Source organism: Humulus lupulus, chromosome X (genome assembly GCF_963169125.1).
Source record: "Humulus lupulus chromosome X, drHumLupu1.1, whole genome shotgun sequence".
In the NCBI taxonomy this organism is placed as follows: Eukaryota; Viridiplantae; Streptophyta; class Magnoliopsida; order Rosales; family Cannabaceae; genus Humulus; species Humulus lupulus.
In genome coordinates, this window is record NC_084802.1 from 202,412,607 (window position 1) to 202,425,935 (window position 13,329).

A 13,329-nucleotide genomic window follows, 5' to 3' on the forward strand; every position below is an offset into this window, starting at 1 on the left:
TGAACAAAATTCATTCTCTATCAATTATAATAATTACATAATTGTGGATAAAATTATGGACAAAATTACATCATTTATATAATAAAATTATCACTTAAATATAGTTGATGAAGTTGGAGGTACTAAATCAAAGCCGTACTCAAACATATGTATATATAATATTTAAAATAAAAATTGTCAGTTTCAACAGGGATATATAAAATTTGTAGATTTATTGCGAATTACCAAGTGGATCTGAAATCTGAAGCATCGAATTTGGTGGGGGCAGAAGTTAAATTTTCAGTAATATGGAACTATCAGGCCCAATCCTCGACCATTTTATTGGTGGCCGCTCGCCACGTCTCTATTATATTATACACCAGTTCATCACGTACGTCTTAACCATATTTATTTGTATATTTACGATTAATGGTTTATACTATAAAATATTACACTATTCCAACGGCTTTATTATTATTAATTTTTACCATGAGGTTTTAGAGGAATAATTGTATGCATATACTTAACATGTAAAATCGTTTAGGGCACTTCTCCTCTCAATAGGATCTTTATTTTTGCAAGAAAATAGTTATAATTTCAATTTTTTTTAAATTACTGGATACATTTAAGTTATAGTAGCATTGCAATACTTTTTGAAAAATAATAAATAATTTATAGAATTGAAATCAAAGTTAAAATATTTTGTTGTATATAAAAAAACAAACACACGCATAACATAATATTTTGAATCATATTTTAGAAATTATAAATTATTCAGAATTTTTTGAAAACGTAATTATTTTTTCTTTTAGTAGAGAATTACCCAAAAGTTTATTTGGAAAAAAATATTTAGTCGTAATAATTACTACCTTAGCAAATGTGCTTTTTAATTGAAGGTAAATACATGTTGTGTCAAGTCGGACAAGGAAAGGATACTGCTTTTGATTCACTAAAGAAAAATGTTACAATCAATATAAAAGAGAACAAACAAAGAAGAAAGGGAGATGTGTAAAAAGTGTCTTATGTTTCAAACATTAATTTTGGTTTAATGTTTCGTATCCATATATTTAACTACTCGATCTAATTCTCACTTTATAATAAAATCGAATCTATATAGTTCTCAATTTTCGCTTTAAATGTTTAGAAAAAGAAAAAAAAAAAGTTCAACTATAAATAATTAATTTATCAAAGACAAGCCAAAAATATATAACTAATTATTATTTGTAATTGTTTGGTTCGTGAGAGAACATTCCGTGTAAGTTTCTCTGTTGGTTGGGAATCATATTTTAACAGTTTTAACGGCCAAAACTGTTGAGTTAACCGGAAACAATTCAGCGGAAGATAAGGGCAAAACAGACAAAACTATCAAAATAAGAGAAATAATATATCGACAAAAATAAAATAACAGACAAAAATTTATAAGAAAAATAGAGCGATCCTTAACATTAGTTCTCTCACAGGGTATCAATGACCAGTACAGGTCCTGGCCTACACCGCCGTGAGGAAAATCTCAAACATATATATATATATATATATATAATTATATCTAAATTACAATTTTACATTCTAAAGTTCAAACCCACCTATTAAATAGTACTACTAATGGGTTTTCTTCTTTTTGGGTCAGAATCACTGTAAAATTAATACTAATCCCCACTCCAACAAAAAAAAAAAAGAAAAAAAATAGGGAGAAAAAAATAAAAATAAAGAAGAAACCTCTTCTTCACATATTTTATTCCCATTTTTTTTCAAAAAAAAAAGAGAAAAAAGAAAAATAATAGTACTAATACTAATACTAATACTAATACTAATATTATAGAGAGTTGAGGCCGTGAGGGGTTAAAACGAACGACACGTCGTTTTAATGATGGTTTATTCATTCAGTCATTCATTGGTTGGTTCATCTGAGAGTTGAAGTTAAAGAGAGGAAAACGTCTTCTTGGCAAGGAATGGTGAGACCCATATCGTGATCGAAGCCAAACTCCTCTTCGGCTTTATGAAGTAAGGATTGAAACTCAGGACGACTGAGGAATGAGATTGGAACAATGTATCTACTTCGATTCTCCCCAACGTACACCACAAAATGTCCCTTGGGTACGTCTAGAGGGAGGCCTTGTTCGTCGTAGTCTTCGTTATTGTGTTTCTTACCCAGGCTAGAGCATCTCTTCAGGATTTGCTTTAGCACCGCCGCTTGGGGGAGCCCTCTGCTGCCTGATTTTGATCGGATGGCCATGATGATGATGATGATTTGAAGGTTATAGGATTGAGAGGCTTTAGAGGTAATTGGTTTAAGGGCAGTGAGAGTGGGAGGGTTGTGTTGTGTTGTGAATGAGTTTTTGGGATCACAAGAGAAAGGGTGTATTTATGGGGAGAAGGGTATAGAGAAAGAGAGAGAGAGTATAAGGGCATGTGGGGGCTATAGGACAGAGACCACGGGTGTTTTGGGGTAGAGAAGAGAGAGAGAGAGAGAGAGAGAGAGGAGCCAATCCCATCGGGTTAAGTTACAAATTGTTGCCCTTGCAAAGGACAACTCGGTCCCTCTCTATCTCCCCTATCTCTTTCATGTACCTCTCTCCTTTTTCTCTAACACAACATTACTTCCCGTACTACTTACTTCTTTCTCTTTTAAATAAATTTTGAATAAGTAAAATAATATCGGAAGCATCCCACCAGTTTCCCATGTTATGTTATTTTTTTTTTTAAAAAAAAAAAATTAGAAAATTATAATACAAATTTCACGCTCCTTGCGGCTCCTTCGCCATCTTAAAATTTTGGAGTTAAACCATTTTTCATCTTTTCTTATCCTAAACAAAAACATTTTGTTAATTTTTCTTTTTATTAAATAATTAATTTGAGAAGCATCCTACCGCGATTTCCCATATTTTATATATTTTGATTTTTCAATAAAAGACACTACTATACTTTGAAAAAATAAATTGAGAAGCATCCCACCAATTTCGCATGTTATATTTTTCAAAATAAAATAAATTTTAGTAAATGATAATACAAAAAAATTATATTGTTTATTTATGCTAAATCCCATTTCGATCCTTTTTTTCCCATCACTAAATATTAAACATTTACCTAGCTACATTTTCAATAATAATAATAATAATAATAATAATAATAAGTAACCCTCCGATGAAACATTTTGATTTTTTTTTCTTTTTTAATAACATTTTTATAATTTGCCAAATACATTCTAATAAAACCTATTAAAAACCAAAGAATAATAATTAGTAATAACTTAAATATTTACTAATTTTTTTAGGATAAATACTATTTTAGACCATGTATTTTGCAAAAATTCCGGTTGGACCATTTATTTTGTTAAATGACAATCTGAACCTTATAGTTTACAAAATGGAACAAAATAGTACATTTTACCCAATTTTGGTAAAAAAAATTCAAATATAATATTTCATTCTTAGCTCATTGACCACTTTCCCAAACCCATCGCTTCACTAACGGCCCGAGAATTGATCTTATAATTGAAAATATTTTGACCAAATTAGGTATAAGGTACTCTTTTGTTGCATTTTGCAAAACACATGATCCGAATTGTCATTTAACAAAACACAGAGGTCGATCAATGATAACCTTTGTAAAACACGACATTTACCCCTTTTTTTTATGTACTTTTAAAAAATCTTTTCTGTTACATGGAATTGTACATTGGTAAGGGTACTGTACTGTTTGTATTTAAAGAATATAAAAACTGAAGTTTGACTAGAAATCTTCACGCAAATTAGTTGTTTTATTCTTCTAAAAAAATAGATAAGATATGCGGATATTTTTCATCTTTTGAGAAATAATAGTATATTTTCTTCCAGCAAAAAAAAAAAAGAAGAAGAAGAATGAAAAGAATAGGTTTAGTATTATGAGAACGTGAGATCAAGTGTAACATTTAATTATAAATAAGCATTAACAAAACTATCTTTTATATATTAATTTGTATTATCTTATGTAAAAAGTTGATAAAGTGTTATCCAAATATTATAAATAATAAATAAAACTCACACAATAAACAATAGAATGAGAAAGTACAACGAAAGTAATGAGAGAGTACAACAACAAAAAAATGGTTAAAAAAAGAAATTCTTTAGCACTATTTTTTTTAACGATAATAGGATATGTTTTTGCTATTAATGCATTTTTTTTAAAATAATTTATTTAATATCAACATGCATTTGATGATATATAAATAAATATATATTTATTAATCAAACTAGGGTAAGTTTACCACTAAAATTAACAACCCTAACAAGCGTAGGTAGGTGAGGGGTATCTCCCTGCTGTCACAAATACCCTCGTCAATGTTTAGGGTAAAAAAAAAATCAGGGACGTGTTAACTTTAAAGATTGGAACACGAAAATAATAATAATAATAATAATAATAATAATAATAGTAATATTGAAGAGTCAACATTTCATTAAATTTATCAACAAGTAATAACATTAATTATTATAATGGGAATTGGGTATGGAAATGATTACTACGGGAAAATTATCAACAAGTACTAATATTATCTATTATAGAAAGGTAAATAACTTTCTTGGTTGGTACAAATTAAGAAGAAGACGAAGAAAGCAAATGCTAAATTCCAATAAAACATTGTCAGTGGTACACTACTAAACCCATGAAATTGTATAGTTTTAAAACAAATGTTCCATCCAAGACATTTGATTTCAAGTTTCAAAAAATGAGATACTTTGTTTTTGTTCTCTCTTTTTTGGGGCCTTTGACACGTTCATCCACTTCTTGTTTTCCAGCTTTGGTAAACCCCGGCAGTACTAAACTTACTCTTACTTTATTGTTCTTTCACTTAAATAGATGACTAGCTAGCTTGTGCATCATCTTCCACAATATATAACTCACTTTATGTCCACATTTATCCATATCACAGAACACAGCCCTTTTTACTCCTTAGTTTTTACTTTTACTAACCTTCCAACAATTTTTCATGCTTGATCGAATTGAGTGAATGCCTTCTTCTTCTTTTTTCCTTCAATTTGAACGATATGGGTTCCACGTTTTATACATATACCAAAAAGGTTTAAATAACTGAAAAATAAATAATACATAAAGTACCCTTTATCAGTTTTTCAACGGTTCATAAATTATTAAATAAAAGCTAATAACTTCCCAAACGCAACAATAAAAGTAAAACGACTCCCAAGATGGAGTTATGATATATAATTATACATGTATATTGGTCAGCCCACAATCAGAATCAGAATCAGAAGATATATGTTTCAGTTTGAATGAACAAATAATAGTGAAATTGTACGGTTACTTAGTGGTGTGGTCTGTGGATTTGGGTCTCTCCTTGAATGCTAGACTCTATTTTTGGTGATTTGGTGAATCAGTCAATCACAAATGGAAGATTAAAGCCCATTCATTCACATGCTCACACACCACACCACACCCCACACCTCACCACAACCGCACACGCCATTTATATCTTTTGGTCCAACTCAATGAATGTATCGTTGAATTTAGAAACAAACTTGGTACCCTCAAAACGGTTTTCACAGCAAAAAAAAAAAAAAAATACCAATAACCCAGCGAATTCGCACAACCAGCATAGCAAGAGTTCTTGGATCCAATAACCAAAACCAGAAGAATTACGAACAAATATCAAACGCATTTGGTGAACAAGGCAATCAACTTCCAAATCTTTAGTGACAAATTAAGGGAACTGAATAAAAGAACACAAACACACCAGGCAATCGAAAAAGACCAAACTTTGCCTTAAATCTAAGATTGATATAGGATGTGATTTTTATAGCATATTTGATGGAGTATGTGCCAATTTTTTTTACAACATATACTAATTAAATTTGTCAGTAAACATAACAATAGACTAAATTTGGCACTACAATAGCCCATGACATGCTCTATGATCATTGCTAAATGTCACCTATAAACGAAGCATCAGAAAATACCTAACACTTTCGTTCAGCACACGGATCAGAAAATATACCAACAACGATCAAATAACAAGACTTCAAAAACCCTAGCTAGAAGAAATCAAATCAAATCAAGAATAATTGAGGGGTTTTAGCTAGGTAGCTTCGTTTCAAAAGCATTGTGTTTTGATCTAGCTAGCAAACCTTCTTTTTTATTTTACTTCACAGAGAAGAACAACAAAAGCTAGGAAATTACTTATTCTCAGCTTCAATAGTACTGATCATAGGCTAGGAGCTCTGTTTATTATTAGGTTCTTTATTTCTTGCTGCCTAGTTAAGATTTAAGAGGCCCAGGCCAATCTTAAACGTTATTATTAGTGATCAGTGTATACCTAATTTTGAAAAATAAATACCCCAACGCACACCAATAAATAATGAATAACATATTACGTGAATTTTCAATTTTATTAATTGTTTTGGACATAGATAAGTAAAAATGTTTTTGATACACTAAAACTAATGTGGTGCTTAGTTCTAAACACCGATATTAATTAATATTTTATAAGATAATGAAAACAAGATAACATATTTTATTTTTTGGTAGATATATTTCTAACTGTAATGTCAATCTATAAAAAACAATAACACTAATTTAGAGTGTTTTTTCTCCACAAAATATATTAATGCGAATTCTATACTGACACCTAAAATACTAACCCACCAACTGTGTTGCATGCTAACATTAAGTAGACCTCTTTTTTTTTTTCCTTATTTAATTTTTCATTTAAGGAAGAGATAGTACGTACTTGTTTTAGGTATACCGTGTCCATGTTACATTTCCATGTTACACTTACACGTGAGATAAAAACAACCCCACCAGGTACGTACGGAGGCAGAAATTTATCTCAAAGAGAGCCAATGTGAAAAAAATAAATTAGAAGAGGGCCAATTATATAATTTTTAAAGAAATTAGGGAATGTTGTACAAAAATATTTTTTAATTTTTTTTTTTCAAATTTTTGAGGGGTGCCAAGATCCCCCCTCATCCTATGTGTGGCTCCGTCCCTGATTTAATGGTTTTTTTAAAAAAAAAATAAAAATAAAAGCTATAGTATTAATAGCATTTGCCACATTAGTATTATGAAGAAGTAGATTTTGTTTTTGAAAGCTCAATATTTTGACTAACCAATGTGCCAATATGGTGGATCTGATTTTGAAAAGTTAATAATTAATTATTTTACAAATGTAACTAAAGAAATATCATTTAAAAGAGGGAGGTACTGGTGTGTGGTGTCCCACTCGGGCCATCTTGGACTTTGGAAATGGTCAAGAGGAATTAAATTAATTAAACTATATAATATACACTTCTCTCACATCTTTAATTAGGTTTGAAAAAGTTAAATTTTACTCATTTATTTAGTATCCAAATACCATTGGAATATTCCTATCCACTGATCGAGGTTTATATAGAGTTTCTTCAAAATTTAATTAATTGTCTCGTTTATGACCAAATTTTTCATGAAATTTGAAAAACTTCTATCGTTTTCTCTTTAAAATAATAAAATTGATTGATCGAGTAAACGATTGCAATAATATATATGAGTTTAAGTAAAGAATTGAAATTCAAAAACACGACACTAACTATATACGTATTTTCCTCCTACGTACATAACCAAATATATATTAATCAAAATTAACTAGAGCACCTATAATATTGAATGGTTAAGATCATTGAATTAAATGGCAAAAAAAAAAAAAAAGAATAAAAGGGGAAAGTGGTCCCTTGTAATAGCAGCAGTACTGTACCAACCGAATAGGAGCATAGTCATAATCAGTATTAAATTGAAAAATAAATGAAAGGTACTGAAATGTCATAGACTTGGCTATGGTGTGAAATTATGCATGATTAATGACTTATAATAGAGAGAGAGAGAGAGAGAGAGAAGCCCACACCCATGTTCTAAGGCCTAGAAAAAAAGTCTCTGTTTTTATTTTTCTTTTTCTTTTTAATTATATACCAAAAAGAATTGCATATATGTTTTCATAATTAAATTTAATTAAATGCTTCGTATAAATAATAATATTATTATATACGGCTTCGTCCGGCCATGTCCTTAGTCCTATGCCTATCTTCACCTCCTTGCTTTCACATTAAAACTCGTACATAGGGCCGTACGTACACAAACAAGACACTTGCTGCTATGCCTAGTTTCAATTAATATTTTCCATAATATAATGTATTTGTATGTATATATATATATTATATTAGTATTTCTCTGTTTGGTTTAATTGCAAAAAGGAAAATAAGAATATCTTTTTTTGGTTGAACTGCCAAGTGATTTAACACAGCCATCAAGAACCTAGATGAGGAATTTTTACACTTTTTTTAATTATGATGATGTTAATGTTTGGTATAGAATAAAAATTATAGTAGTTTTTTTTTAATTATTATTATTAATATATATTTGTAGGGAGAGAATGAAATGACCGTTCGTTTGGTATGAAATAAGTTTAGTATGGGAAAGAATTTCAAAATATTATCTTCTTTGTTATAAGTTTTGATTTTTAAATTTTTTTTTTTTTGAAGTACAAAAAAGTGATTCACTTTGCTTATTATCATTTAATGGGGTAATATTATTAAACTCATCAACATAATGAGTTATATATTATTTTTTTTATAAATATGTAGGACACGTACATAATTAAATAATTTAAAAATATATATATATTATACTATGCAACTTAACAAAGTTATATATGATCTTTTTTATAAATGTAATGCAAGATTCTAAAGTGCCATAAATTTAGTTAATAGAAAAAAAAATTAAACTTTTCGTACCAAACTATAACACTAAATTAGTTAGAAGAAAAGTGATTGACCACCTTTATGATGGTCTAATAAGAGGTGTTTTTTTTTTTTGTTTTTCTGTATAGTTTTATTGAGACTGTAGAAGATGCTCAATTCAAGGACAACAAAAGACTTACAAGTCAAAATAATTATTACAATGGGTGATTATTAGAGTTTTTCAACTGAAAACTAATTAAAGCTTATTCACTGGTTTCATTGACTATAGGAGTTAGAATTTTTTTTAAAGATTTTTTTGAACTGTTGAAGATTCCTTAATAAGTCAACTTAATCATTAGAAAAGTCTCGTATGAAGTTATTTACCAAGGTAATCTGACTTATACATAATCATTGTCTACTTTTGATGTATATTTTTCAATTTAAATATGATGATTTTAGAGATTATAACGAGAATGCATACTGATCGATAAATAATTCAAGTCGATATTTTTCTTCTTCTTCTGAAAAAAGAAGTTATAATCATTACTATAGCCTATAGGTTCATAATATTATTGATCAAGATCAAGACTTAGGTATAGATGTATTTATTTGAAACCGCAGAGAAGATGCTCAACTGAAGATTTGAAAAATGAGGTGGTGGGCCACCAGTGAGACCAACTTCAAAAGAGTGCCCCCCATGTTCTGTGAATCAAAACGTTTCGTATAATAAAGATAAAAACAGAGGAAAAATAAGGATATAAATATAAATATATATATGGACCCCACTCTTTTATATTCTCACCGAAAGGCAGTCAAAAACAATAACTTCTCTATTCACTACTATGCCATAAATATATAAATATTATTTGAGGTACTGTAACGTTTCAAAACGACCACGTTTCTTTTGCCCTCCCTCCTTAAAGAAGCAATAACTAACTTCATTATCCACTCCATCTCTATATGACAGGGTAGAACCGTTAAAAGAACGACCACGTTTTTTTTGCCCTCCTTAAATTTTTCTCTCCAAAAGACTAACTCAATTCAAGCACAAATTGTCTGGTTTCTCAACCGTTTTGGCTTTGCGAAACCAAACTCACTTGACACTAAAATCTAAACCCCACATAATGTAAAAGACAGAATTGGCCTAAATTTGCTGCAACTTTCCTATGAGAATTGCTTGGTTGGAAACATAATAAGAGTAATATAAACGAGACAAAAGAGGTGTCAAAAGAATTTGATAAGGGTTACCATCCTTACCTACAATTTTTGTAAGCAAACCCCACATTTTTTTAAACACTACACATATTTTTTTTTTTACAACTTTAATTAATACCCCATGTTACCAAAATGGACAAAAAGCCCAGAGACGCAGGCTTAGGTTAAGTCTATAGAGAATGATGTGTCTAGTTGGAATATGGATTAGACAGAAACAAACATGTCTGTCTTGCCCTCTCCTTAGAAAATCTCAAAAGAAAAACCGTCTTTGCTGAAAAAATATATAAAGAATATAGTGCTTGTGTATATTTGTGGAGCTTAGACGAGTATATATATATATATATACTCAACGTTATGGCATTTTTTAAACCACAAGCTGATTAAGAGCCTCTTTTTTGGAATAAGAGGGAGAAAATTTGAGAATGGAAATGGCATTAGCATATGGCCCATTACAGCTCACTATTGAAAAATGAAAACCCAAAGCTTGAAAGACTTTCTTTTCCATATGATGTAGCTCAAACTGTAGTTACGGTCACATGTATTGTAGAATAGAAAGGAGGAAAATTGGGTATTAGAGTTGAAGATTAGTATAAAACACAAGTGACCCACTTTAGGGAACCACCTTGTGTTGATGGGTCTAAGCCAGCTCGGCTGATTTGTTGTGTGAGTGACATGTTAGTCAGGTTGTCTAACATGTCAACGTGAAGGGAGATCACGCTTGTATTATTACATTACAATCCACACTACACTAGGCACTAGCTAGCTCAATATATTTTTGCACTAGAAAGATCAACCTCAAAAAAACCAAAGGAAAAAAAAAGCTGAATATTATTACTACAAACAAAGTGATATGATTACACTTCTACTACGTACTAAACTTTCAACCAAACTGCGTGAGTGCGTTTTACATTTATAGCCTGAAAATTTTACACTTGAGAAGGCAATTTAGGATCATTATTAAAATTATTGATAAATGATACGTTAAGGTTTGTGGTATATATATTATTTGGGTTTGCATTTCTTTTGCAATTTCATATTATTGATTATATATATATATTTTTTAAAATCACTTACATTAATCACCTTAGAAAAACTTTGTCACTATTAAATCGGAGGAGGAGCGTCGGCCACCTATTAAATAATATATTCTATATAATGGTGAAGTGAAAGCTGAAAAAGTGAATAAATTAAAAAGTATTGAGTGTTGAGAATTGGGCAACAAAACGACCATAAGTGACCTACTCTATAGAAACAAAAGCTGGGCTAGGCTCGTGCCAATCGAATAGGTATTTTTACTACAAAACAAATAATAATGAAACATCACACCCTAGCTAGCTAGTTCGTGGTACTTTATCTCTTCGTACTACTTTCTTTGATTAATAATACAACTTTTATTTTTCCTTCGTCTTTTTATTTTACTATTCCTCTGAAAAAAGAAGAAGAAGAAGCATTTTCTCCCCCTACTTATTTTTGTGTCATTGTCTCTATTTTATTGTTTTTGTGAGTTATTATTAGTAGTTTTTTTAGAGTTAGATTTTAACGTTTCTTGCTTTCCAATTTTAGAAGAGGCTGTATATACTAATTAAGAATATGGATTTATAAGCAAGTTTCTTTACTTTATCCGTTCTCAAAAGAAAAGTAGACCCATTTTAATTCTAAATGGTGACCTTTTTGTTTTTTTCCTTCCTCTTGTTGTACTTGCTTATTCTCAATCCTACATAATGATAATAAGAATCCACGAGCTAGGTTAAGAATTGTCAATCCTCTATTGTTTGAAAATAGAAGAATTACCACTTTTCCAAAAGAAGATCCTTTTTTTAACGATGCAACTACTCTTTAAGGCAATGAGCTCAAATCATCTTTGATTTCTGTATAAGTTCTTCCTATGCTTGGCAATGAGTATATACATTGCTAGAAGCACCAAATTCTCGTCCAAATCAGTCTGCTTAAAAAATAGACTAGACTTGAAGATTTTGGCAATCCACAAGTAATAAGGGGCCAGATCTAAACTATATGGTAGGAGAAGAGTTGGGCCGAAAGAATGTAGCAATAGAAGAAGATGCAGGAGGAAATTAGGCCCAAAGAGGGTTTGTCTTGACCGAAGAACTCAGTTATAATTGAAAGCTAACTAACCGTTAACTGTTAAACAGCCAATTGTTTACAACTAATTTTTCCAATAGAATAACAATTAAAACCAATAACAATCCGCATATGTTCATGTCCTTCAACTAAAACCCAACCATATTGGAGAGAATTATCATTCAGCCCAATTCATTCTGGTCCCGTCTAGAATAGTATATAATGTCAAAAGATTGTTTATGCAACAATCATAAACAAACTAATAGGGTGCTTGGTTCGTTAACTAAAAAAATAGTTTTTTGTTTTTAAAACTTAAAAGTTGTTTTTTGAAAGTATGTAAGGGTGTTTGACATTGTTTTTAGAAAACAATTTTTAAAAACAAAGTTACAAAAAACTGAGGGTATTTGACACCTTAACTAAAAAACTGTTTTTCGAAAACAAGTTGGAGTGTTTGGCATTGTTTTCAGAAAACAATTTTTAAAAACAAAGTTACAAAATACAGAAAATTTTGAGAACAACAAAAAGTTGTTTTCTATTGTTCTCAAATTTTCTTTCCTAACTTTCTCACTTCTTATTTTTCATCATTTTTTCTTTCAAATTATTTTATCTCATTATTTATTACAAACTTTTAAAATATTTTTCTCTTTGTAAATATATTTGTTAATTTTTTATTTAAGATTTAAAACAAATTGTTTTCAGAAAACATTAATCAAACACCTCTTGTTTTTTGAAAACTACAAAAACAGTTTTCTGTTCTCATTTCTGAGAATAAAATTTTGAAAACAAAAAACAGAAAACAATGCCTAACAGGCATAATATTTTGAAATTTAGTTGTTCTCAAAAAAAAAAATTTGTCAATTTTTTTCTTACATAATATTTTTAATTATTATTATTTCACATTATTTTCTCTCTCATTAATTTATCTCTCCTCACTTTTTCTAACATCACTTTCTCTCTCATCACTTTTGGTCTCCTTACTTTATCTCTCATCAATTTCTCTCCTTATTTTTCATCATTTTTTCTTTCACATTATTTTATCTCATTATTTATTACAAACTTTTAAAAGATTTTTCTCTTTGTAAATATATTTATTAATTTTTTATTTATAATTTAAAAAAAAATAAAACTAAAAAATTATTTTTAGAAAACATTAACCAAACGCATGTTTTTTGAAAACTACAAAAACTGTTTCCTGTTCTCATTTCTGAAAACACAGTTTTGAAACACAAAAAACAGAAAATAATATCAAACAGGCCATAGGTTTCTAAAAAATCCAAGAATAAAATAAACATTATTCAAATAAGATTATTGTTCCCAAAAAATAAACAGACTGTTCCATTCGCTCTTGCTGAAACGAGCG

At 29.5% G+C, this 13,329-nt stretch overlaps 1 protein-coding gene across 1 annotated transcript; it reads right to left on the bottom strand.

The window, feature by feature from the left end:
• Nucleotides 1-1,376: 1,376 nt before the first annotated feature.
• Nucleotides 1,377-2,324, bottom strand: LOC133803204 (auxin-responsive protein SAUR50-like). The gene has a single exon (XM_062241179.1). The coding sequence runs from the start codon at nucleotides 2,210-2,212 to the stop codon at nucleotides 1,880-1,882; it is 333 nt and encodes a 110-aa protein (XP_062097163.1). The 5' UTR covers nucleotides 2,213-2,324; the 3' UTR covers nucleotides 1,377-1,879.
• Between the last annotated feature and the right edge of the window lie 11,005 nt (nucleotides 2,325-13,329).